Genomic DNA, 23,584 nt, shown 5'->3' with positions numbered 1-23,584 from the left:
AAAGCCTCTGGCTTAATTTTTTTTTTTAATGCCTTTACACTATATGGCAGATTACTGAGAAAGCAGCAAGGACTAAATTAGGGAAATACAACTGGCACCACTCAGATGTGTGCTTTAGGGTAGATTAAAACCATGAGAACTGGATCCAAATGGCCCACCCACAAAAAAATCAAAGGGCTTCCAGTGAAAATTGTTTGTAATACTCCTTCCTCACTGTCCTGTTAATGGTACCTCGTGCTCTCCGATCTCCACGGCAAACCCTAGCACTCTGTAGCAGTGGGTCCCACAGCTATAGAGCCTTGGATCCAAACTTGGTGTGTCCTTGGCCCTTTCCCAGCCCAGGTCCTGGGTTCATGGATCTTCCCTTCATCCACTCTGTCTTTGGTCAATTTGTACATAGAAAACACACAGTGGTGGGCTATGTGCTTATGAAAGGAGTGATTGTATAGTCCCAGCTAGAATTTCCAACGGCTGATGGCTCCCCATAGTCTCTGTTTGTCCTGGAAGAGCTACACTGAAGGTTAGCAGACTTAGACCACATGAGGTTTTGGGGTTTGTCAAGAAGAGAAAAAAATAAATGTTCCAGATGTTCAGTGCACTGATCTCTCTTGTCTTTCAGGTAAATGCTGTTGAAATACCATGGGGATGTGGGGTGGGCCACAGCCCTCACACTTACCTTGCTAGCAATCACCAAATTCACCAGGCCTGTTGCTGATTGAATGAGAGATTCAGCCTCTTTGCTGGTGAGCTCTTTAAGTGATTGTCCATTTAGGGTTAACAGTTCATCCCCTGGGCTTAGACGACCATCCCTTTAAATAACACACACACAAAGTATTAGAGACCCAAGAATAATACAGTATAACTGAGATTGTTCTTGGTGTCTCACCCGCAAAGGAGCCACATGAAATCTCTCCTTTCCCCTGCCATCTTGAACACCCTGATGCAGGGGCTGGCTACAATCACAGGTGGCTCCTTGCTAGCACTCCTTAGTGCACAAGACATCCCAAAGAGCTCCCTTTTCCCCCACCAGTCTAAGCTGTGCAAAGGACTGTATACTGTGCTCTCTTAAGAGAACTCAGGGCCATAATGCCTTCCAGTACTTCTAGTAGCATGGTGGCCCTTACCAAGGGCTATTAAAAAGAGGGCACCATAAATCTTGTACAATGCACAAGCTAGCATCTTTCTAATCAATTATTTAGATAATGCATAGAGAGTACACTTGAAAAGTTTGCGGACAATACCAAGCTGGGAGGGATTGCAAGGGCTTTGGAGGATAGGATTAAAATTCAAAATGATCTGGACAAACTGGAGAAATGATCTGAAGTAAATTGGATGAAATTCAATAAGGACAAATGCAAAGTACTCCATTTAGGAAGGAACAATCAATTGCACACATACAAAATGGGAAATGGCTGCCTAGGAAGGAGTACTGCAGAAAGGAATCTGGGGGTCATAGTGGATTGCAAGCTAAATATGAGTGAAGAGTGTAATGCTGTTGCAAAACAAGTGAATACTATTCTGTAATGTTGTAAGCGAGACACAAGAAGTAATTTCTCCACTCTACTCAGCACTGATAAGGCCTGTGACCAGTTCTAGGTGCCACATTTCAGGAAAAATGTGGACAAACTGGAAAAAGTCCAGAGGACAGCAACAAAGATGATTAAAGGTACAGAAAACATGACCTATGAGGAAAGATTGAAAACATTGGGTTTGTTTAGTCTGGAGAAGAGAAGGCGGGGGTCGGGCGAACGATAACAGTTTTCAAGGACATAAAAGGTTGTTACAAGGAGGAGGAAGAGACATTGTTCTTGTTAACCTCTGAGGATAGGACAAGAAACAATGGGCTTAAATTGCAGCAAGGATGGTTTAGGTTGGACATTAGGAAAAACTGGAACAAAGCACTGGAACAAATTGCCTAGGGAGGTTGTGGAATCTCTGTCATTGGAGGTTTTAAGAAAGGGTAGAGAAAAGCCTGTCAGGGATGGTCTAGCTATTTCGTAGTCCTGCCTTGAGTGCAGGGGATTGGACTAGATGATCTCTCGAGGTCCCTTCCAGTCCTACACCTCTATGATTCTATGATTCTATAATCCTTATTTGCGATTAACATTGAGAAGAGTTAGAGCTGAGCATGGCTGCATCTTTTATTTCTAATATGTGTAACCATTTCCTCAGCTCAGTGCAATATAAGATGTTTCCTGTGCATCACTGCGTTCCTTTGGATTTAAGATCTTAAAGTGCAGCTAATGTCAGAAGATGGATCCTGCAAAAACCATCAAGTTAGTCCATAATAATAACTATAAACCAAGTACCTGTGGGCAGCACCCCCGTTGATCACTTGGCTGACTGTGAACCCTTTCCCAAAAGAAGTGCAGTAAGGGGTTCTCGAGAATTGGATCCCCAGGCCATCATTCCCTGTGGCTATACAAAGCCTCCGGATGCAGCCATCCTGGTTCAGGAAGATGAAGACAAAAACTCTTTATTGCGTCAAAGTAAATATGCAGAGAATATTTAAGTTATTTACAGTTTGCTTTTTTTTTTTTTTTAAAGCATCAATTTTCTTGGTCCTAGATCCAGATTACTTCTAAGCACAAGAAAAGTAGAAGCTGAATGCAGCTCACTTGTGAGTAGATGCTGTTGTGTGAGACAAACATCTCAAACAGTTCTTCTCCATGGGACTGCAATGGCTTCTGATTACCATAGGAAAAGATTATAGTACGACGTGTTTTGCCATGAAGAGGCAAGAGAGCAGCTGACAGATTTTGACAATAGGGATGTGTGAGTTTTTTGCCCATGCCAACTAGAAGGGAAGGGAGAGACAAAAATAGTAAGTTAAAGACACTGGGACACATTTATACTTGAAGTCAGTGGAGTATTTTCCCCTCTGTTTTATTGATACAGTTAAGTGTTTTCTCCTTACTACATTACAAGTGGTTAATGATCCTGAAAGAAGTATCCACCCACCCCGGGGGGAAGAAAAGAGAAAGAATGAGAGATTGAATTCCAGTAATACATTATAATATTCAACCCCTAGTGGCAGTAGAGTTAAACTGCCATTTTTATTTTGTTAACTTGGCTTTATGCACTGCTAAGAAACTCATGCCAGTACAAGGCCAAATTTTGCCTATAGAAACATACATGAAAGTCACTCTTGCTTCCAAAAACTGATGTGGGATCATAGGGTCTGGTGAGATTCTTGCACTAGGTTCACGGCCAAATACCTACAGCCTGGTAAAGATTTTGCAGTTGGCAATGCCATGGGCCGGGACAGCTAAGGATAAAAGTGGTAGTGGCCGTATGGTCTGAGGAGGTGCCCGAACAATGTTTCATTTTATATTCAGAATTCAGGCTTGGATCTTGCAAACCTTTTCTCACGTAAATACTTATTCCCATGAATAGCCCCTTTGAAATTAATAGAACTGCTCACATGAGCAATGAGTCTTCGTACAAGTCAGGGCTTACAGCGTTGAGCACTTAAATTTGGAGGATTTTATTTTTTGACACATTGGGGCAAATTTTCAGCCAGTCTCAAGCTCCACTCTATTCAGAGACACCTCCTCCCATTGAAACCCACATATGGGTTCCCCAACTTGTGTACAGGTCTTAGATCCCCATGCTGCAAGGAGAACTGCTCGATTCCCAGTTGAGTTAGTGGAGCTCCATGCAGGCGGCCTCATGGTTTTCTTTGCAAGATCAGAAGCTTAGACTGTAAATTCTTTGGGGGCAGGGATTATCTCAATATATGTTGTCCATATATGCAATGGGGACACTATCCTGACTCAGATTTCAAGGCAGGCGCTACTGTTATTTAAATGTCAAATAATAATAATAATAAGAGGTGATTTGGATATTTTTCTGGGCACAATCATTTGCATGCATTAAATTAGTGAGAATGCAAAAATGGAAGCTAGTTCTGTTGTGTGTCTCACAAAAACTAGAGAACAGCTATAATTTTTGTTTTAAATCCCTTTTTTAACCCCATCAGGCTTGGTTAATTTTCAGTTTAGCTCTATCTGTCAAACACATTAAAAATTAGTTTTTGTTGGAGGGATGTGTAGCAATTTGTATGTGTTGTCATCATTTGCAGTTTTGAGTTCCGGATATAGATCATTATATTAATATCCAAGTTATAGCAACATGACATAAAAGCTGACCTTTAAAAAATAAATATTAGACTGGCCAATGTTACAGCAGCCAATTTGTTTGGGCTTTGCTCTTTAATGTCTCATTTCCTGTCTCATGTATTATTTTATATATAAAAATGCTCTACTGGTGCTTCCAAGAGCAGAGCAGTTATTAGTTTTGCCCCTTTCTTTAATGTGTCCTGTTGGTTTTGTTAGGTGACTCATAGTTCCAGGCCTGGCAAATGTAGAGAACTTGTTAAAATAAAGTTGGCAGGTTTGCTGGGTGGGCAGGTGGGTCCCTCCTAGGGCACCAGACCTAGTCGTTACTGGAACGTATGTTTAATTGTTTAATGCATGTCGGTTCCAATGAATAAAAAAATCTTTCACTTATAGGCAGCTTTGCCATACAGAGCTTAACGAATCTGGTGAAACATGTATTTCACATCTGTTCAAATTTTATTGACCCCAAGCATGCAAATAAAATGAAGGCCTTTCAATAGTGCACTGTTAGTAAGATTACATTTAAGCAAAAAAATCTCAGTCTGAAAGAAAAATCTGAATCAAAGGAGTATCGCAAGATCTTTTTGGAAACTTTTGTGTATAGATTCAGCTGATCTTTCATGCTTTTCATTTTACGACCAATTTTCTTCATTCTTGTCATGCCAAAGGCCAAATCTCAGGATATTTTTATCTCTACCATTTCGGAGATTTCCTTTTACGTCATTTTCTCATTAGATGTTTCTAGCTGAGAGTCCTGTCTTGAAACATCTCCTTCCAGATGCTGTTTTGAAATAAGAGTAACCATGACTTCACTGGAAAACTGAAACACTTTTGTGCACTCCGAATGTAACTCACAATAGTTAGATTGTCTGAAATGAAATACATGGCTGCACATGGATGGTTCGAGGAAGGTCTGGTAATCACTTAACCAGGCATATGATGATAACCTGATTGACTCTGTTTAAAAAACAGTAATAACAATATAACAGTGAGCGCAACTATTAGGCTTCTGTATCCTGCTGAATGCTAAAGAGCTGTGTTTTCTGAGTCAATGACCAATTAGGAGAATAGAGCCTTTCTGAATTTTCTTCCAGAAAAATTGTATTGTGTCAGTTTTGAAAAATAGGGCCAGAGGCCTCGCTGGTGTAAATCAGCAGAGCTCCATTGATTTTGATATGTTCAGCTGAGGAACTGGCCCTTTAAAAACTTTTAGACAAAATTCCATTTATTTTCCTAGCATCTGTCTACGAATTCCCTTTGCAATTAATAAAGGTACCAGCTGGTACCTGTGAAAAATCCATGGGCTAGTGGAACTGTGCCATTGGAGGTGACCACCCTACTCCTTCCCTCTCTGTTTTACCTTCTTCTTGCCAATTGCCCTCCTCCTTGGTAGTGAGATTATGAGATCAGTGGTACATGAATTAATCGGATGATGCAACAGGTGGAGCATGGGATTCAGGTTCCCACAAAACCCTGGCTATAACTAGTTGATGGATAGAGAGACAGGTAAACAGATCACGCAGTGTGAATAGATCTGTCTATTCATCAACTATCCTTAGCCATGTTTTTTTATGGGAACCTGCCCTACCTGTTGCATCACCCACTTCCTACATGTCACATCACTCAGCAAGTTTAAGAGATAACCTGTCTCTGATCTCACAGTTCCATTTCTGGGAAAGGCAGAAGGGAGAGGACGGAAAGAGAGAGAGAGCACAAATGAAGAAAGTGAAGGAATAAATACAGTCTCCCTCCCAACCAACCTTGTCCGGCTGTCATGCCATAACCCTGTTTCTGAGACATCCCAGTCTTCTGCCATGGAAATTGTCCCGTCACAAAGAATGGGTCAAATCATCCTCTTCTGGAAAATGGGAAGTTAACAAAAAAATACACCAGGATGATGATGATGATGATGATGCAGAAAAAGTGAGTTGTTTTTTCTCTCAGGCATGAGAGATCGAGGGCCACATGGAATATGCCAGGGGTATGGTTCTGGAACCACATGGAGCCCTATGGTCCACTGAAAATCCTGACTCCAGTCTTTTGGCGGTTGGGCAGGAAACCTGCCCCTCAACATTGTACGCTGTCCTGGATACCCCCTCTCCCTCAGGAGCCTTATTGCCGTGGGTACTATTACAGTGATTGGGTGTTACATGCCACTGCCCAACATGGGTGAGGGTGGCATGTGCAAGAGAAGCCACATATCATAATGTAGTGCTGCCAGGAGCAGGAATAAACCAGATGGGGATTACTGCTTGAAATTGCTTGGGTGCCCAAAAGACCATGCCAGCTATGGTGGATGTCCCTGGTCCCACCCATTCCTCCCCATGACCGACTTTGTCTCTGATTTCTCAGTAGCCCTATCAGATATACCCTCCTTCCACAACTTTTGCCTCAGTGTCAGTGCACCAAGCGTCATCAAGAGCAGAGAGGCTATAAAGCAGATCTTCTTATTTACACACCAGCATCCTTACTGTTTGGTGCACACACGAAAAGCCAGGAAGTTACTTTGAGCAGCACATGACAGGCGAACGCATTCAGATTGGAGCATTCTTTCCCTGTTATCATCCCACTCAGGGTAAGTTATGATAGGCTACCAGCCTTTGGCTTGACACTCCATTTTCTTTGTTATTTTTTTAGCCAAGGTCGCAGTAGCTTGAGTCGTCTGCACTTTTAAGTATTGGATGTGTTGAAAGATCACAGCACACCCAGTAGAACTTACTTAACAAAATCCTTAACTTTTGTGACACATAGAAAGAGAATTCCAATGAGTGAGAGAGGTCAAAATAGCCCCTATCACTAGCCTCCCAAAGCTGCATTTTCAGACGGCTACCGACCAGCACAATATTTAATGCTCTTAGGATTCCATTGTCTGACATCAGAGATTCACCAATCCTAGACTTTAAAGCCAGAAGGGCCCCTTGTGATAGTTTAGTCTGACTTCCTGCATAACACAGGCCATAGGATTTCTCATAGGACCCATCCGGATGAAGATCGAGGGGCCTTCCTTTCTTGGTGAATACTGTTAAGAATACTCTGAATACTGCCAGACTATTCTTGCCATGAGAGTTGATCAAAAATAAAAAGATTATGTAGGCATCTAGAAGATTTGGAAAGCATTTTCATTCCATGTTTTTTCCAAGTGGACCAATTTTCATTTTCCAGACAACTTTTTGTATGGATGTATATTTTTATAGCGATATAGGGAAGTTTGTCTCAGACAATATCAAACTCACTTAGAACATAGCTTCATGCCAACTACAGAGTAATCAATGAGGAACCTTTGTTTCACCCTAGGCCCATCTACCCATTGGGAACATAGAATTGCATACCCCCCAGTTTAATCGCTGAGCATGCATTCTGAAGTTATGCATCTGAAGAAGTGAGCTGTAGCCCACGAAAGCTTATGCTGAAATAAATGTGTTAGTCGCTAAGGTGCCACAAGTACTCCTGTTCTTTTTGCGGATACAGACCAACACGGCTGCTACTTTGAAATCTGAAGTTATTAACGCTTTATTTGCTGGGTTAAAATAATCCCCAAAATGCATACTGGGGACTAACCGTGCTTTGAATGTTCCTCCTTGAAAGCAAAGGCAAATGGTTTAGAACCATAATGTAATCAGAATGTCAGAAGAAGTTTTCCATGATATTTTCAGTTTGAATTTACATCAAAGTGTTTATTTATTTTCATAAGCAGAATAAGTGTCCCACAGTGAGACTGTTACACAAGTTACAGTTCCCGGGATTCATTTGAAACTCAGCCACCCGGTATCAGTTATCAGAATTGTCACAGTAGACCGGAAATGTTGTGACTTTGCCTAGAAAACAGTTATGAAGCAAATCTAATACACAGCACTGTCTTCTACTTTATAATAATACACATGTCAGCGTGGTGAAGACTGGATGCAACCTCACACCTAAATGCTGTGTTTTCTGCACGATTGTTGCTTTAATGGTACAAATCACTAAGGTGGAACTGGGATAATCTACATTGGCACAAGTCATTTGTTACACTAGCACCAGTGTCTGCCCCAGGAGTTGCACTGGTGTGGCTACACCAGTATAACCACACTGGAACAAAAAAAATGTCCTTAGTTGCCTTGTGCTCAATTTCTGTTTGTTAAATAAGATTCTCAAATGAAAAACACTTTAGAAGAGCAAAGTAGTAGTAGTGTTCTCCTTAAACTCTGAGGATAGGACAAGAAGCAATGGGCTTAAATTGCAGTAAGGGCACTTTAGGTTGGACATTAGGGAAAACTTCCTAACTATCAGGGTGGTTAAGCACTGGAATAAATTGCCTAGGGAGGTTGTAGAATCTCTGTCATTAGAGATTTTAAAGAGCACGTTAGACAAACACCTGTAAGGATGGTTTAGATAATACTTAGGGCTGGTCTTCACTACGGGGAGATGGATGCTGCTGCAATCGATGCAGCAGGGATCAATTTAGTGGGTCAAGTGAAGACCCGCTAAATCGACCGCAGAGTGCTCTCTGGTCAACCCCGGTATTCCAGTTCTTTGAGAAGACTAAGGGAAGTCGACCGGAGAGCGTCTCCCTCGAAGCAGTGCAGTGAAGACACTGGGGTAAGTTGATCTAAGCTATGTCAACTCCAGCTAAGTTATTCACATAGCTGGAGTAGTGTAACTTAGGTCGACTTACCCCAGTAGTGAAGACAAGCCCTTAGTCCTACCGTGAGTGCAGGGGACCGGACTAGATGACCTCTCAAGGTCCCTTCCAGTCCTATGATTGTATGATTATGATGCAAGTTACATACAATTCTCAGGGTCTTAGTAAGCTGTCAGTGTGGCCCTCCAGGCCATAACAAACAAAACAAGCCAGGTCTTCCAGGGATCAGAAGTGTTGCCTTAGTTTCCACACTTCCATCTATTCACAGCTGCTCTGTTTTGACAAGCGACAAAGACCCTTGTAGTACTTTTATTATTCTTGTTACGATCACTGGTTATCAAAATTATTTCTATGTAATATATAAATGATAGATGTAATCAGATCATGGGACTTCCTATGATACGTATTGTGTCGATACATAGAACTTGCCAAGTATTTGCAACAAGAGTACCTGAAACTGGTTGCCTGAAATAATGATGCTGGAAACACTGTGTAATTTAATCACAGTGTGAACACTAGTGAATCATACACAATTAACAGGGTAAGGCTCAAATAGGAACATGAATTCATCCACCGCTGGGCCTGGAAGAAACTGCTCTTTGAGAGTTCAGTGCTCTGGATTTCCATCTACATCTGGTGCATCCGTACGCAATGAACAGTAAATAATTTAATATGTTTTTAACTTCTCCTCCCCTCCATTGTAGGTCTGTGGAGGGTGTTCGCACCTTCAGTGTCATGGGCACTAGGCATACAGCTGCAGGTATTGCAAGGCAGAAAACTGATGGGCTAACGCAATAGTCTGGCACAGCTGTGTGCCCCAGTAATGTCACAGAAAAATGGATTCTGATTCCCTGAAATGAGAATGGGCCATGCACTGACCAGTGAATTTCTGCAGCTTATTATAGAGAGGAATAGAGAGCCTGACACACTGGGACCTGAAGAAAATCACCAACTCTTTTCTTCTGGCTATTTGAGGAGAGAGGTTTCAAGAGAGGGCCAAGTGCTCTCTAATACATGCTGCACGAAGGAGCCGGTTATGACAGACCTGTGTGACATACAGGGGATGTACCGATCACTTCATTGCATATTGCAGAGCCTCAGCAAGATGACAGAGAAGGGAGATCAAAGTACATGATGCCAGCATCTCTGCTCTTGTAGGAGGAGAAATGAGGACTTGATGGCATCACCGTGATTCCACCCTGTATACAGAAGGTTAACAAGTGCCACTAGGGGACACTTACATTGCTAAAGATGAATTAATGTGTAACCGTTCTCCATTGGCAGTAGCTAACCTGACTACTGTAAATTCAAGGCACCTGGATGCTCTGACTTGACTATCTTTGGTAAAATGGTGAGAAGTCATATGCTGGTGAACCTGGGGCCATTATTGGAACTCAGAGTGCTTTGGGTTTGTGGATGGACAAGTTGCAACAGCTGACAAGCACATGAGAATGCACTGTGCAAGGAAGATAGAGAGGAATCCTTTGGCTGGCAGAGGCCAGCAGCCTCCTTTCATTTGCAGAGTGAGCTCACCAGCCAGAATGTGGAATGTTTCCATGCTGGAGGAAGGGTGTGGTTTTGCAGAGCTCCATTGTGATTGGGTGTCTTTTGGGGCTGACTCAATTTGTCATTTTTTTTCTTTCCGTTGGAATGCAGTAGAATATGGGAGGGGGCTCCTTTTTGAGACTGAAATGTTGTGCACTATATTCTCCTGATTCCTTTTTTGTCAAGTTTGGGCTACATGCGGTGATCATTAGAGAGAAGCTCAAGCGGCATGATGTAGGTTTGGATTCAGAGTTTGAACACCATAAATATTAGTTGATGTTTGGATATGAAGTTTTGATTTGAGCCCATCGCTAAAGAAGAGATGCGAAAATGAATGGAAGGAATATTTAATACAAAGGAATCAGTTCCCTCATACAGGACAATATTTGCATCGCTAATATGAATATGATGTAATAGGTATTAGGATACCATGGAGGTGACCAGCTATAAATTACCTAGGTATATAATGTATGTTTAGTTCCTGTCACCAAGAAGGTTCTCAAAGTGCTTTAGTCTTTACTGGCTGAGTGACAGACTATGTACTGTGTATTAGGAGATGTTTCACTTACGCCTGTAATGCAGCCACCTCTGGGATGAAACAATGTAGCTGCTTAACAGCAGAGAGCAACAATATACAACACCTTAGGACAGAAAGTGATAAAATATGCAGCATCCAACTGAAATTGTAGGGGGAATTTATTATAGGTATCCAGAATGTAATCACGCAATTTGAAAAATGGCCAGAATGGTGAGGTTACTACATTTCCTCTTGATAAAAGCGGCATCAGTTTTTTAATGACCAGAGGGACTTAGGATCTCACTTTTATATCTGTTAAAAAGGTGAAATCTCTAGCAACGTAGTCTCTAGCACCCTTCAAACTCAGATCATTTGCGTACTGGATCACCTGAGTTTCCCATAGTGCTAACCCAGCTGCACCTCACTTAGCTTGTAAGATCTGACAAGATCACTGTTTAAAAAGGACCCCGGCATTTCGCGAAGCCTGAGCTCGTAAGCTGGAAAAGTACGCCCCCCTTAGCTGACACCTTGTGAGCGAAGGGCTACGAGGTGCAGATGGACGCCCTGATTGTCAGAGCCCTGGGCGCCTGGGACCCCTGCAACAAGCGTGTGCTGCAGACCTGCGGGATCAGTCGACACTACGCACAGCTCATGCAGCGCCTCATGGTCTCAGACACCATCTGATGGTCCAGGGACATCTACATCGAGCACATCACCGGCCACCAACAGTACCAGGAGGCGTGAGCCAGAGTGACATCGTTCTCCCACTATGAGAAAGGGACGAAGTGACCTTCTCCGTTGGATCATATGAACTGGAACCATAAACTCCCTGAACATTAAATCTCACCAAATGAGGGTCAATCCATCCTCATCATCATATCCACTCATTATACTTCACACCCGAACATAGCCACCCTATGAACTTCATAGCCTCATATCTCAGTGCCTGTACTTTGACCCATCAACCTTTTACCCCCAATCGGGGATATTGCAGATTATGTATTCCTTATGCCACCTGATCTTAAACCAAACTTTGAACCCTCGATAATCTGTACGTTATTCTCTGATAACCAGAAACGTCTATGCTCAAACTCTGTTCACTTTTTTTTTAACATCATCTTAATACAATTTTTAAATGGTCTGTACTGTAATGACAGCTTTCTATTACGACAGCTGATCTGCTGCATTCCCGGTAGAGTGCACCTTCTGTGCTTAACATTCCACTGACTTCAATGGCATGTCAGTCAGCAGAGTGCAGTGGAGAGACCCTGTAGCCCAAGAGGGAGTGTAATACATTTTGTATGCTATTTATGCGGAGTTGGAACACTGCTGTCTCATGATCTCTGAGAATCAGTGGGGTGTCTTCTGTGCCCTGAGATTCATGAAACCATTGTAACATACAATAAAAAAGAGTCAGTGAATTGCCTACCTGGATGAAGAACTTTCTTCTCATATTCTTGCAGCTCTCACTTGCATCATCTTTGGACTGGATCACGTTGGTGATCACAAGAGGATAAGGAGTGCTTTCATCCCGTTCTGAACTGCACAGCACTTGTAGTCCAGGGCAACTGTCAATTTCCTCTTGATCCCAATTGGTAGAAATCTCAATGGGATCAGAGCATTTCTCATCTGGACTCGACCCATCATCAGTATTCTTGGCATTACAGAGTATAAGTGATCTTGAAATGGAGCGAAACTTTTTTGATTTCCTGCTCCCAACGCTGCTCTGTCGATCCATCTTCAGTGAGCTGGTGATGCTGCCCTTTTTCCTCTCATGTTCCCATTTATGTGGCATGACAGTGCCAATAACTGTCTCTAGTCCTCAGCAGCTAAATATCTTCCTGGAAGAGAAATATAAAAAGTGAATTATAATTTGCCTCGTCCTATTTCCTCTCCCAATAACCTACACTACTGAAAAGTTGTGATGAACAAACTGAGTCAACAAAGCCTTTCAGTCTGCTAACAACCATGTGATGTCTTATGACTTGCAACGTTTATTTCTGTAAAGTGCTGTACTAAATTCTCCTTCACCTTTCATTCTCTTCCCATGCTCTCCAAGCACAGAGGAGTGCTTTTAACAAATGTTTTTGAGGCTTCCGTTGTGTTGCTTCTTCCTGGTTTCTGCTGAATTTGCAGGATGAAATCCCAAATTGAAAAGAAGATACACAAAAGCACTATTCTATCCTTCAAACTCACATAGAAGGAGAGGCTCTGCTTGGAGCCTGATTTATGAAAGCATTATAATTCAAATAGGATTAATCAAATTGTTAAGGTTAAATTCTCTGCCTGGCACATCTGATTTGTAAGTGGTTTAGCTAAAGTAGATCTTGGCCATGAATAAGGAAGGAATGTCAGGCTGGAGTGAAACACATACCTTTGGACAGCTAAGCCCACTTAAAAGACTGTGTTTAATTGCAAAAGAGAGATCCATTGAAGCCGTTTAGATGTGAATACCTGATTAAGGATTAGTTTCAGAGTAACAGCCGTGTTAGTCTGTATCCGCAAAAAGAAGAACAGGAGTACTTGTGGCACCTTAGAGACTAACAAATTTATTAGAGCATAAGCTTTCGTGGACTACAGCCCACTTCTTCGGATGCATATAGAATGGAACATATAATGAGGAGATATATATACACACATACAGAGAGCATAAACAGGTGGGAGTTGTCTTACTAACTCTGAGAGGCCAATTAATTAAGAGAAAAAAAAAAAAAAAAAAACTTTTGAAGTGATAATCAAGCTAGCCGAGTACAGACAGTGTGATAAGAAGTGTGAGAGTACTTACAAGGGGAGATAGTCAACGTTTGTAATGGCTCAGCCATTCCCAGTCCTTATTCAAACCGGAGTTAATTGTGTCTAGTTTGCATATCAATTCTAGCTCTGCAGTCTCTCTTTGGAGTCTGTTTTTGAAGTTTTTCTGTTGTAATATAGCCACCCGCAGGTCTGTCACTGAATGACCAGACAGGTTAAAGTGTTCTCCCACTGGTTTTTGAGTATTTTGATTCCTGATGTCAGATTTGTGTCCATTAATTCTTTTGCGTAGAGACTGTCCGGTTTGGCCAATGTACATGGCAGAGGGGCATTGCTGGCACATGATGGCATAGATCTATGCCATCATGTGCCAGCAATGCCCCTCTGCCATGTACATTGGCCAAACCGGACAGTCTCTACGCAAAAGAATTAATGGACACAAATCTGACATCAGGAATCAAAATACTCAAAAACCAGTGGGAGAACACTTTAACCTGTCTGGTCATTCAGTGACAGACCTGCGGGTGGCTATATTACAACAGAAAAACTTCAAAAACAGACTCCAAAGAGAGACTGCAGAGCTAGAATTGATATGCAAACTAGACACAATTAACTCCGGTTTGAATAAGGACTGGGAATGGCTGAGCCATTACAAACGTTGACTATCTCCCCTTGTAAGTACTCTCACACTTCTTATCACACTGTCTGTACTCGGCTAGCTTGATTATCACTTCAAAAGTTTTTTTTTTTTTTTTTTTCTCTTAATTAATTGGCCTCTCAGAGTTAGTAAGACAACTCCCACCTGTTTATGCTCTCTGTATGTGTGTATATATATCTCCTCATTATATGTTCCATTCTATATGCATCCGAAGAAGTGGGCTGTAGTCCACGAAAGCTTATGCTCTAATAAATTTGTTAGTCTCTAAGGTGCCACAAGTACTCCTGTTCTTCTTGATTAAGGATTGAACCTCAGAAAAGAATACAACTCCAGCGTATTAATGCAAAAATAACCCATTAAAGGAATTATTTTTTCCACTGTATGTTTCTGCGTACCAAATCAAAATAAAACAGAGCAGAAATGCCACGGAGTAGCAATGTGACATAAAAATGGGTACTTTATAAAATGAATATTAAGTAAAAGAATAAGCATATTAGAAAAATTAAGAAAAACTGGTCAATAAATTTTCAGCATAACCGTCTTCCATCATAAAATGCAAGTTAGTTGAAATTAAAATGGTTTTCAGGAGCATATTGATTTTTGATGGGTGAAAGTTTAAATGAATCATTCTGACTTTCTCATTTCATTTTGATAATATTGAAACATTTTGTTTTAACTTTATCATCTCAAGTAATTTAATTTATACTTTTATAGTATATCACAGTATTAATTTGAATAGTATATTTAAAATTATCATAGAATATCAGGGTTGGAAGGGACCTTAGGAGATCATCTAGTCCAACCCCCTGCTCAAAGCAGGACCAATCCCCAATTAAATCATCCAACCAATTTTTGCCCCATATCCCTAAATGGCCCCCTCAAGGATTGAACTCACAACCTGGGGTTTAGCAGGCCAATGCTCAAACCACATATATTTATTGTTATATAGTATTATGTTTTGACATTATCTAAATGAAATGTGTTTTCCCTACTGAAACTAAATGATTTTACATTATTGAAATAAAATGTTGCTGATCCTAATTTTTTTGGAATTTCCCATTTCACAGAAAATTTTGACTTTTCATTCCAATTCTGAATGAAAACAAATTTTGAAATGTAGGAATTTCCTACAGAACAGAATTTTCTGGCCAGCTCTAGTAATAAAGTTATGCAATTATACAGGGTTTATTCCTCCTGTTTTTCTTTCTTTTGATCTGTTTATTAAAACGCACAGGTCCGGGAAAGTTATGGAATGTAGTTTACATTAAATTGAAAAGCATATTTAAAATAAATCTTTTCAAGTCTGTAGCTTTGACCCACGCAATTTGCACAATATGCTTTAGACTGGGATTTCTTTCTTTCTTTCTCTCTCTTTTAGTAACTCTAGTGCTGGTTAAAGTTGTAAGACTGTCTGGAATATCTGGTTAACCCCAGAACAGGTACACCCTGACCAGGAAGAAAAGTGCTGAGAGAGTGGTTCAATCTCTATGTTCCATTCAGTCCTTAGTATCTCTGAGAGTGCTAGCAATGATGCCAGGTAATGCTAATTATGATGCGATGAGTTGAGGATTTTGTTGGACATTTTTCAAAACAATGAAGTGTTCATATTATGAATGTTTAATAGCACAAAGATCATGGACAGTGCAATAAAGCACAGACAATGTATGCACAGGGAGATGATACTGTGGGAACGCTTCTCAGCGGGCTTAGCTTCACTGTTTACCAGCACAAACTGCACTTGAAAAAAAGGTGCAAAATTTGCACCTATGTTTTTCGTGTCAGCAAATGAATTGTGGGTGTAAGTCAAAAGCTGCATGTTACAACTGAGATTTCTACTCACAGCTCTGTTGGCAATGCAAAAATGTGGATGCAAATTTTGCATAGGCAAATTGCAGCCGCAAAAGGGAGACCAGCCACCTGAAAATGTAGGCTTGTAGATTTTACATCAAGCCAGCTCCACTGTATAATAGACCCCCACAAGACAGCCTCAGAATTACATTCCTCTCCTCTACCCCTCCAACAAATACCCATAGAAACCAAACCAAACCAAACTGAGGAAAAGAAGGAAAAATGAATACAGTAATGTGTAATAGAGAACCTGAGCAAAAGAGCTATATGATGGGAAATATGTAGCTGCTAGAGGAGTACAAGATCCAGTCTGCATCAAAGTTTGTTTAATTTTGTAAAAGAAAAACAAACACTGCACATAGCCTTTTCATGAGAAGCAAAGAGGTCCCTTTATCCGTCATTGAGAAGTATGCTAATACATATGGTGCCTTGAAGAGGTTCAGGCATTTTGATAGGTGATACTCTTTTATAAGAGTTTAGGATAATTTATTTTCTATCATACTACTAATAATATCCTTCTGCTTCATAGTGTCTTTCATCCAACTGGATCCCAGAATACTTCACAAATTACATACTAGCACTAGGTGAGAGATTTTCCAAAGGAACGTTCTTCCATCAGAAAATGCCGATTCATTGAAATCAAAATGTTGTGTTGGAATGTGTCGATTTCAATGAAAATTTTTATGGAAACCTGCCTGGTTTCCTGCCAGTTCTTCTGCCCACCTCCCAGCTCCTTGGCAGCTCTCCTGGTGTGCTGGCACAGAGACAGGGCTCCCTGGGCTTCTGGTTTCAGTTCTGAAGGAATCTTTCAACATCTAATCCTAATGCAGGGCTGTACCTCTCTAGTTTCCATTTTTTGTTGAATGGAATCCTTCTCTCTGAATAATCCCAGTACCTGTCTCCTCTTATTGCTCATAGTTTTGTCAAAAAGCTGAGTGAAGTTAACAAGGGTCTGGTCAGTTTCAGGGATGTTATTCAGAGGTGGACAGTAATGAAACTGACAAGAATCATGATCATTTCAGTTAGCAGCTGCTTGGGAAAACTAGAAAACGAGAAGCCAGGCAGAGGGAGGTACTGGGGTTATTCATAGAGAAGGATTCCCCAGGCTCTGAGCTACCAAGGAGTGTGGGGAGCTGGCCCTGGAAATCTTTGAAAAATTCCATTTCTGTTCTTCCAACAAGGATTTTTTTTGCTGTGAAAAAATTCATAGATCTGATTTAAAAAACAAAAACAAAAACAAAACTGCTCCAGGGCAAGCCCCGACTCTTACAACATATGACAAAGAAAAAAAAGGCCTTGATTTAGAAAAGCATGTGCACAAGACCCAAACACATGCTTAAAGTTAAGTACATATGTAATTGTTTTGTTTTGTTTTTTAATGGGATGCTTTCCTGCCTAAAAATCCCCACAAACAGTAGAACATGTGGAACTCCACCCACGTCAGAATAAAAGAGGGTATTTAGGCACAGCTAGATAGGCATGGAGAGGCAGCATGGTTGAATGGATCAGTAACCTGTGTTCTGTTCTCAGCTGTGATGCTGACTTGCTGGGTGACATGGGGTGAATCACTTCACCTCTCTGTGCCTCTGTTTCCCCATCTGTAAAATGAGGCTAATGATACTCACCAGAATCCTCTATTTGTAAAGCAGTTTGAGTTATACGGATTTAAAGCGCAATGTTAATCATAACGTTAACAGCCTAATGCATATTCAAATAACAAGAAAATGTGCACATTGATCTAATTAAGTATCACATCTGCAGTTTGTATTACACTTTTTACATGGGATAATTTGCATTAGTTAATGCTAAATGACGCCCACTCGTATTATTGTGTAACGTCTTTTGGGGGTTGTTTTAGCTTTGTTGGTTTTGGGTTAAATAAGACATTTTCATTGCTGCTGCAATTTATACCAGCCCCTGGTGTAGAAATCACTCCAGCTGCTACTTTTTGACATAACAAATCCCCATTAGGACCTCAATATGCTAAGAAATTAATCTTGAAAAACTCATGATAAAGGTTACATTTCCTGTAAGCTTGAGGGTATTTGAACGGAAGGAAGGATGGACCTTTTAGAACAGATGAAAGACAGAAAGTGGGCTTGGGTGAACAGTATGATTGATAGAGCTATGGGAATCTCAAATCCTGCTCAAGTAGAGATGCAGCTAGTCCAAGTGCATTCCCATAACATGGGCATAGGAAGCAGTGTGTCTAACCTGCTCAGGAGTGCAAGTAGGGTGGTACGCTCCAGTACGCAGCACCAGCAAGAGACTTTTAGTGGGTACGTTTTAGAGTAGCAGCCGTGTTAGTCTGTATCCGCAAAAAGAACAGGAGTACTTGTGGCACCTTAGAGACTAACAAATTTATTAGAGCATAAGCTTTCGTGGACTACAGCCCAGGTACGGGGTACCGGAAAGACTTGGGGAGGCTAGAACCCCCCCTCTGGAGGGGGTGAAATTGCACTATGCTCCTTAAAGGAGCAGAACGGGGCTAGGGAGGGCATTCATTCTTTATATGGGTCTAACAGCACAATACATATGCTAACAACCTTAAACAAAGGCTTTGTTTAAGTTTGTTAGCATATGTGTTGTGCTGTTAAGTTGGTCAGGAGTCCTCAAGGGAGGAATGGTAGGGGGGACGGAAGTTGTTTAAACAGTGTTTAGGGTTACCATATTTTGAGCCTCCAAAAGGAGGACACTCCACGGGGCCCCGCCCCCCCCTCAGCCCCGCCCCCCCGCCCCAACTCCGCCCCCTCCCCTGCTTCCCGCGAACATTTGATTCGCGGGAAGCCTGAAGCAGGTAAGGGGGGTGTGGGGGGAGGAGGCGCGGTCCAGTCTGGCCCCCCCGGCGTCTCCAGCCTGGGTCGGCTCGGGCCCTGGGGTGCCGGCCCCGGGCCCGGCCCCCAGCCGAGCACCCCCGGCCCGCCCAGCACTGCCGGTCCCCGGCCCGGCCCCCAGGCCCCCGGCCGAGCACCCCCAGCCCGCCCAGCACTGCCGGTCCCCGGCCCGGCCCCCGGCTCAGCACCCCCCCGGCCCCCAGCACTGCACCGCCGGCCCGGCCCCCGGCTCGGCATCGCCGGCCTGGCTCGGCACCGCACCACCGGCCCGGCCCCCGGCTCAGCACCGCCGGCCCGGCCCCACCGGCCCCCGGCTACCGGCCCCTGGCTCGGCACCGCCGGCCCCTGGCCCCCGGCTCGGCACCGCCAACCGCCGGCCCGGCCCCTGGCCCAGCACCGCCGGTCCCGCATGTCCCGATTTTCCCGGACATGTCCGGCTTTTGGGGATTTCCCCCCGGACGGGGATTTGGAGCCCAAAAAGCCGGACATGTCCGGGAAAATCCGGACATATGGTAACCCTAACAGTGTTTTTGATTCCCGCTCCAGCCTTTGGACTATGAACATTACTGATGGAAGCATTCTAACCAAGAGACTGGGAATTTTAAGGTAATCTGGAGCCTTCATATTTCCTTGATCTTTTGCAGATGGATTTATGAGTTGGATATAGTACAAAGACTGTTCTAGCCTCATTGACTGCTGATTTTTCTCTTGCAATGGACAAAGATCAGATGTCTGCTGACTTTCTCACATGAGTCAGCAGCCTTTGATACCTGTGATATAAGCAACATAGCCCTTGCTTGAGTGGTTTTGTTCTTTCCTCTCCAAATGTCAAAGCCTGTTCCTATTGAACTCAATAGCAAAACTTCTTTTGATTTCAATGGGAACAGGGTTTGGCCCCAAGAGATCAGATTGATCAATTGCTTCTCTGTCCAGAGACAGTTCTCATGCATGTTCTGCCAGGCTGATTTTGATTGCCCCTCCTGTATGTCGTGCTGAGGAAAATAATAAAACAATTTGGGCTGTAGTTCTATCAAGATTCACATGGCACACACAGTTCTATGCCTCTTTTCCATCAAACCCAGGTGATGCAGCATCTTTGCTTTCCTAGTCCCTGGCGGAGAGCAATACTTAGGCCTTGTCTACACTGGCACTTTACAGCACTGAAACTTTCTCGCTCAGGGGATGTGAAAAAACACCCCCCTGAGCGCTGCAAGTTTCAGCGCTGTAAAACGCCAGTGTAGACAGTGCACCAGCGCTGGGAGCTACGCCCCTCGTGGGGGTGGGTTTTTTTACAGTGCTGGAAGAGCTCTCTCCCAGCACTGGTGCCGCGACTACACAACCATGTTAAAGCGCTGCTTTAAAGTGGCTTACGTTGGTAATGAAGACATACCCTTAGATAAAGGTAAGCTGGCAGAAGCGTAGTTTGGATCTAAGGGAGGCACTGATAGTGTGTTAAGGGAAAGTGGGGTGATTGTCCTTCCTATCCTTTTATTTAAGAAGTTTTCAATTTGAGTTGCTGCTGGATCCTCAATGACACCTTGAAATACAGGTGGCATCAGGGGCTCAAAGCATCATCTTACAACTGCACCTGTTTAACAGATGCAGTTGTAAAATTTTAGACAGGTAAGCGGGGTGTCGGAGGGGACAGGGAGAGCGTGGGGGTCCTGGGCAGGGGGTGGAGTGGAGGGGGGGGGAGTCACATGGAGGGTCATGTGGGCGGTCACAGTGCCCCCCCCCTTGTGTCCCTCCCATGAATGCAGTACCGGCAAGAAATGCTTTCTACTTGCACCACTGAACCTGCTGTATTTTTAGAATGAGACCGTGGAATATGCATCACAACTTACCTCCGGATGTTCAAGGCCTTTCAGATGAGATTGGTTGCCCTTACAATGTGGAATCAGTGCTTCCAGGAACTCCTACGGTATATTAACAACAATAATATTAGAGATAGGTCTGAACCAAAAACTGAGATCTAAACAGCTCTGTGACAGTTCAGAGGCAGACAGCATCTATTGTTGAAGGGTTTCAGTGTTTTAAAATATTTACTAAACCTCACCTCCCCCCAGGAAGTAGTTAATTAAACCGAACCTTTCTACAACTGGGTAAACTGAGTCATAGCAAGATTAATGGCCAAACTGGTGCACCAGAGGAGGGCCCACCACGAGTGAGGATGGAGTGGGCAGCAGATGCCCCTTCCCTGCTCCAGCACACCCAGACAGCAAGCAGCCATACCCCTGCAGCCCCAGAGCACAAAGGGGAGCACATGCCATACTAAATGCCCTGGAAGGGGCCTCTCTCTACGAAGCTGGGACTTGGGGGGGGAAGTGTATAGGACACCTACTGAAAGGGGCAGGACATGTTGCATAAGTCCCACTCCCCCATCACTTCTTAAGCCTGCCTCTGCCTTATGCAGAGATAACATCTCCCTTCTTCAGTGCATGGACAGTACAACCGCAAGTCCCTCCATCCCCAGTGCTCCTTTGTGTCTCGAGACCAAATTGAACCCTACAAGACTTACCCAAGATCACACAGCAAGTCAGTGGCTGAGCTGAGGATAAAACCTAGGAGTCCTGACGACTTCCAGTCCCTTGCGCTAAGCACTAGATCATGTCCCTACTCCCAGCTTTTACCAATGCAATGTTGTCTGTAGAGCTGCTGCATAAGTGATACAACAACTGTAGGAGGCACCAAAACCACACTCTATAAGCTCTCTAATACAAATGTCCAGAAAGCAGCAATACAAGTGCCAGAAGATCTTCATGAATCATCGCCATCTTCCACCAAATTTAATTCAGTATATTGTGGGAAAGGCCAATTATTTCAGAGCCAACTCCCCAAACCATTTATCTTTCCCTTGGTGCGCTTGCTGCTTGTCATATTCTCTGGCCATTCCTGTACCTCCAGCCCTCCTGATGGAAGCTGTCTGTGGTTTGTAACTCAAACCAAATGTTACTTCTTTTTTCAAGGGTTCCCCCCCCCGAGCTTTATGTTAAAAAGCTCTCTGTCTGTCTTCTGTAAACAATATGCATAATTTTTGAGTCGCATTCATTTGGTTCACATTTTTGGTTGGATATTAAACCAAGCATTTACAAACGTAAATAATTTGGAGTCGTTCCCGGACGGAATGGGAACCCTCTGCTGTTAATGAAACAGTGGAAAAGTGAGATCTATTCTTTAATAGCAAGAACACGAAGGCTTTACATTACTTGGTACTAACAGCATAAACTCTTGCATCCTATTTTAAATCTCGATCCTGTGAGCTTTATCAGTTTTGTTACTGAGCTTTACCATAAACATTGAACGATCACAAAAGTCTAGGGCTTCCAGCCAAGAAGGAGAACTACTACCTTTTTGTTTTGGTAAAGAGCAAAGGCATTTTGGAGTCCTGGATTTACTGGGCAAAGCCTGTAGTAATTATAAAATAAAAAAATAATAAAGAGAACTTACAACAGAGAGGCAGAAAAACCTGACTCCTGCAGAAGGCTGTTTTTCTTCATAGGCCTGGCAAAAAAACAGTGAATAATTGAAAACACACCCTCACTGTCACATGACTTCGTTTTAGTAATTCAGTTCAGTATATTGGAATGAGACTATTGTTTCCTAATTGACCAAAATGTCAGCAGAGATAGATAAACAAAACCAATGAGATACACATTCAGGAAGATTGTTCCTGACTCTCTTGCAGCTGTTCAATGAAGACAGGCTTTCCAGGATTTTGTCAGTCCCTTCTTCTGAATAGCACCTGGATGTACTGGGGCTTTGACCATGTTACACCTCTTGAGGAGGAGGGGAACCAAGCTAATCGAGTGCAGGATTTCCTGTTGCTGGCCAGCTCAGCCAACATGCTTCTCGTAATTTTCAACAGTTATGTTACATGTTAAGTCAATAGGAATTTTACAGGCCACTTCCTTTCCAGAAGCAAAAACAATATGGGACCCTCCAAATATTGATTAACAGGAGCCACTGTGAGGCTGAGTCCCAATTCCCTCTCTCAATTCTCCTCTTCCTCCAAAGGGGATGTAAACTGAATGGTCCATACGACTAGCATGTTACTTTTGCCTTCGTGCTGGCTCAGATGCATTGGCCAGTGCTGGGGGAGACGCCAAGTCCTGAGCCAGCTTTCCCTGTACATGCTGTACCAATAAAAATACCCAATGGCTGAGAGAGCTGATTTTTAAACAGTTATTGTTTATTTGATACAGATTTTAAAGAACAAAGCTTATTTAGAGGCCTCATTTTTCTTCTAGACCCTATAAAATGTACATAATATCAGAGCCAGAAAACCAGAAGCCTGAATTACCCTCTCGCCCCTCAGTGTGGTCCCTCAAGCTCACACTGTCACTGCCCATGACTTATTCTGTGGATAAATACTGGCGAGGACTCCACTGCTATCAGTCTAAGGGTAGGTCTACACTTACCCGGTAGTTCAGCGGCGAGCGATGGAACTTCTGGGTTCAACTTATCGCATCTTGTCTGGACGCGATAAGTCGAACCCGGAAGTGCTCGCTGTCAACTGCGGTACTCCAGCTAGACGAGAGGAGTACCGCGGAGTCGACGGGGGAGCCTGCCTGCCGCGTGTGGACCGAGGTAAGTTCGAACTAAGGTACTTCGAACTGAAGTTGCGTACCTTAGTTCGAATTAGGGGGTTAGTGTAGACCTGGCCTAACACTTAAATGCCTTCTCCGAAGA

General features: G+C 43.0%; 1 protein-coding gene across 1 annotated transcript in view; it reads right to left on the bottom strand.

Annotated features, from left to right (window-relative positions):
* The window catches only part of IL16 (interleukin 16), a 56,600-nt gene extending 35,788 nt beyond the window's left edge, over positions 1-20,812 (bottom strand). Inside the window, exons 1-4 of the mRNA XM_054040988.1 lie at positions 20,740-20,812; positions 12,234-12,645; positions 2,310-2,446; positions 677-809 (exon numbers count right to left, since the gene is read on the bottom strand). Of these exons, the coding sequence (XP_053896963.1) occupies positions 677-809; positions 2,310-2,446; positions 12,234-12,599 (636 nt within the window). The 5' untranslated portion in view covers positions 12,600-12,645; positions 20,740-20,812. The remainder of the gene's footprint in view (positions 1-676; positions 810-2,309; positions 2,447-12,233; positions 12,646-20,739) is intronic.
* Between the last annotated feature and the right edge of the window lie 2,772 nt (positions 20,813-23,584).

The sequence above is a fragment of the Malaclemys terrapin genome, chromosome 10, assembly GCF_027887155.1.
Source record: "Malaclemys terrapin pileata isolate rMalTer1 chromosome 10, rMalTer1.hap1, whole genome shotgun sequence".
NCBI lineage: Eukaryota > Metazoa > Chordata > Testudines > Emydidae > Malaclemys > Malaclemys terrapin.
The sequence above is the reverse complement of the archived record's forward strand: the minus strand, read 5'-3'. Positions and strand labels throughout refer to the sequence as shown.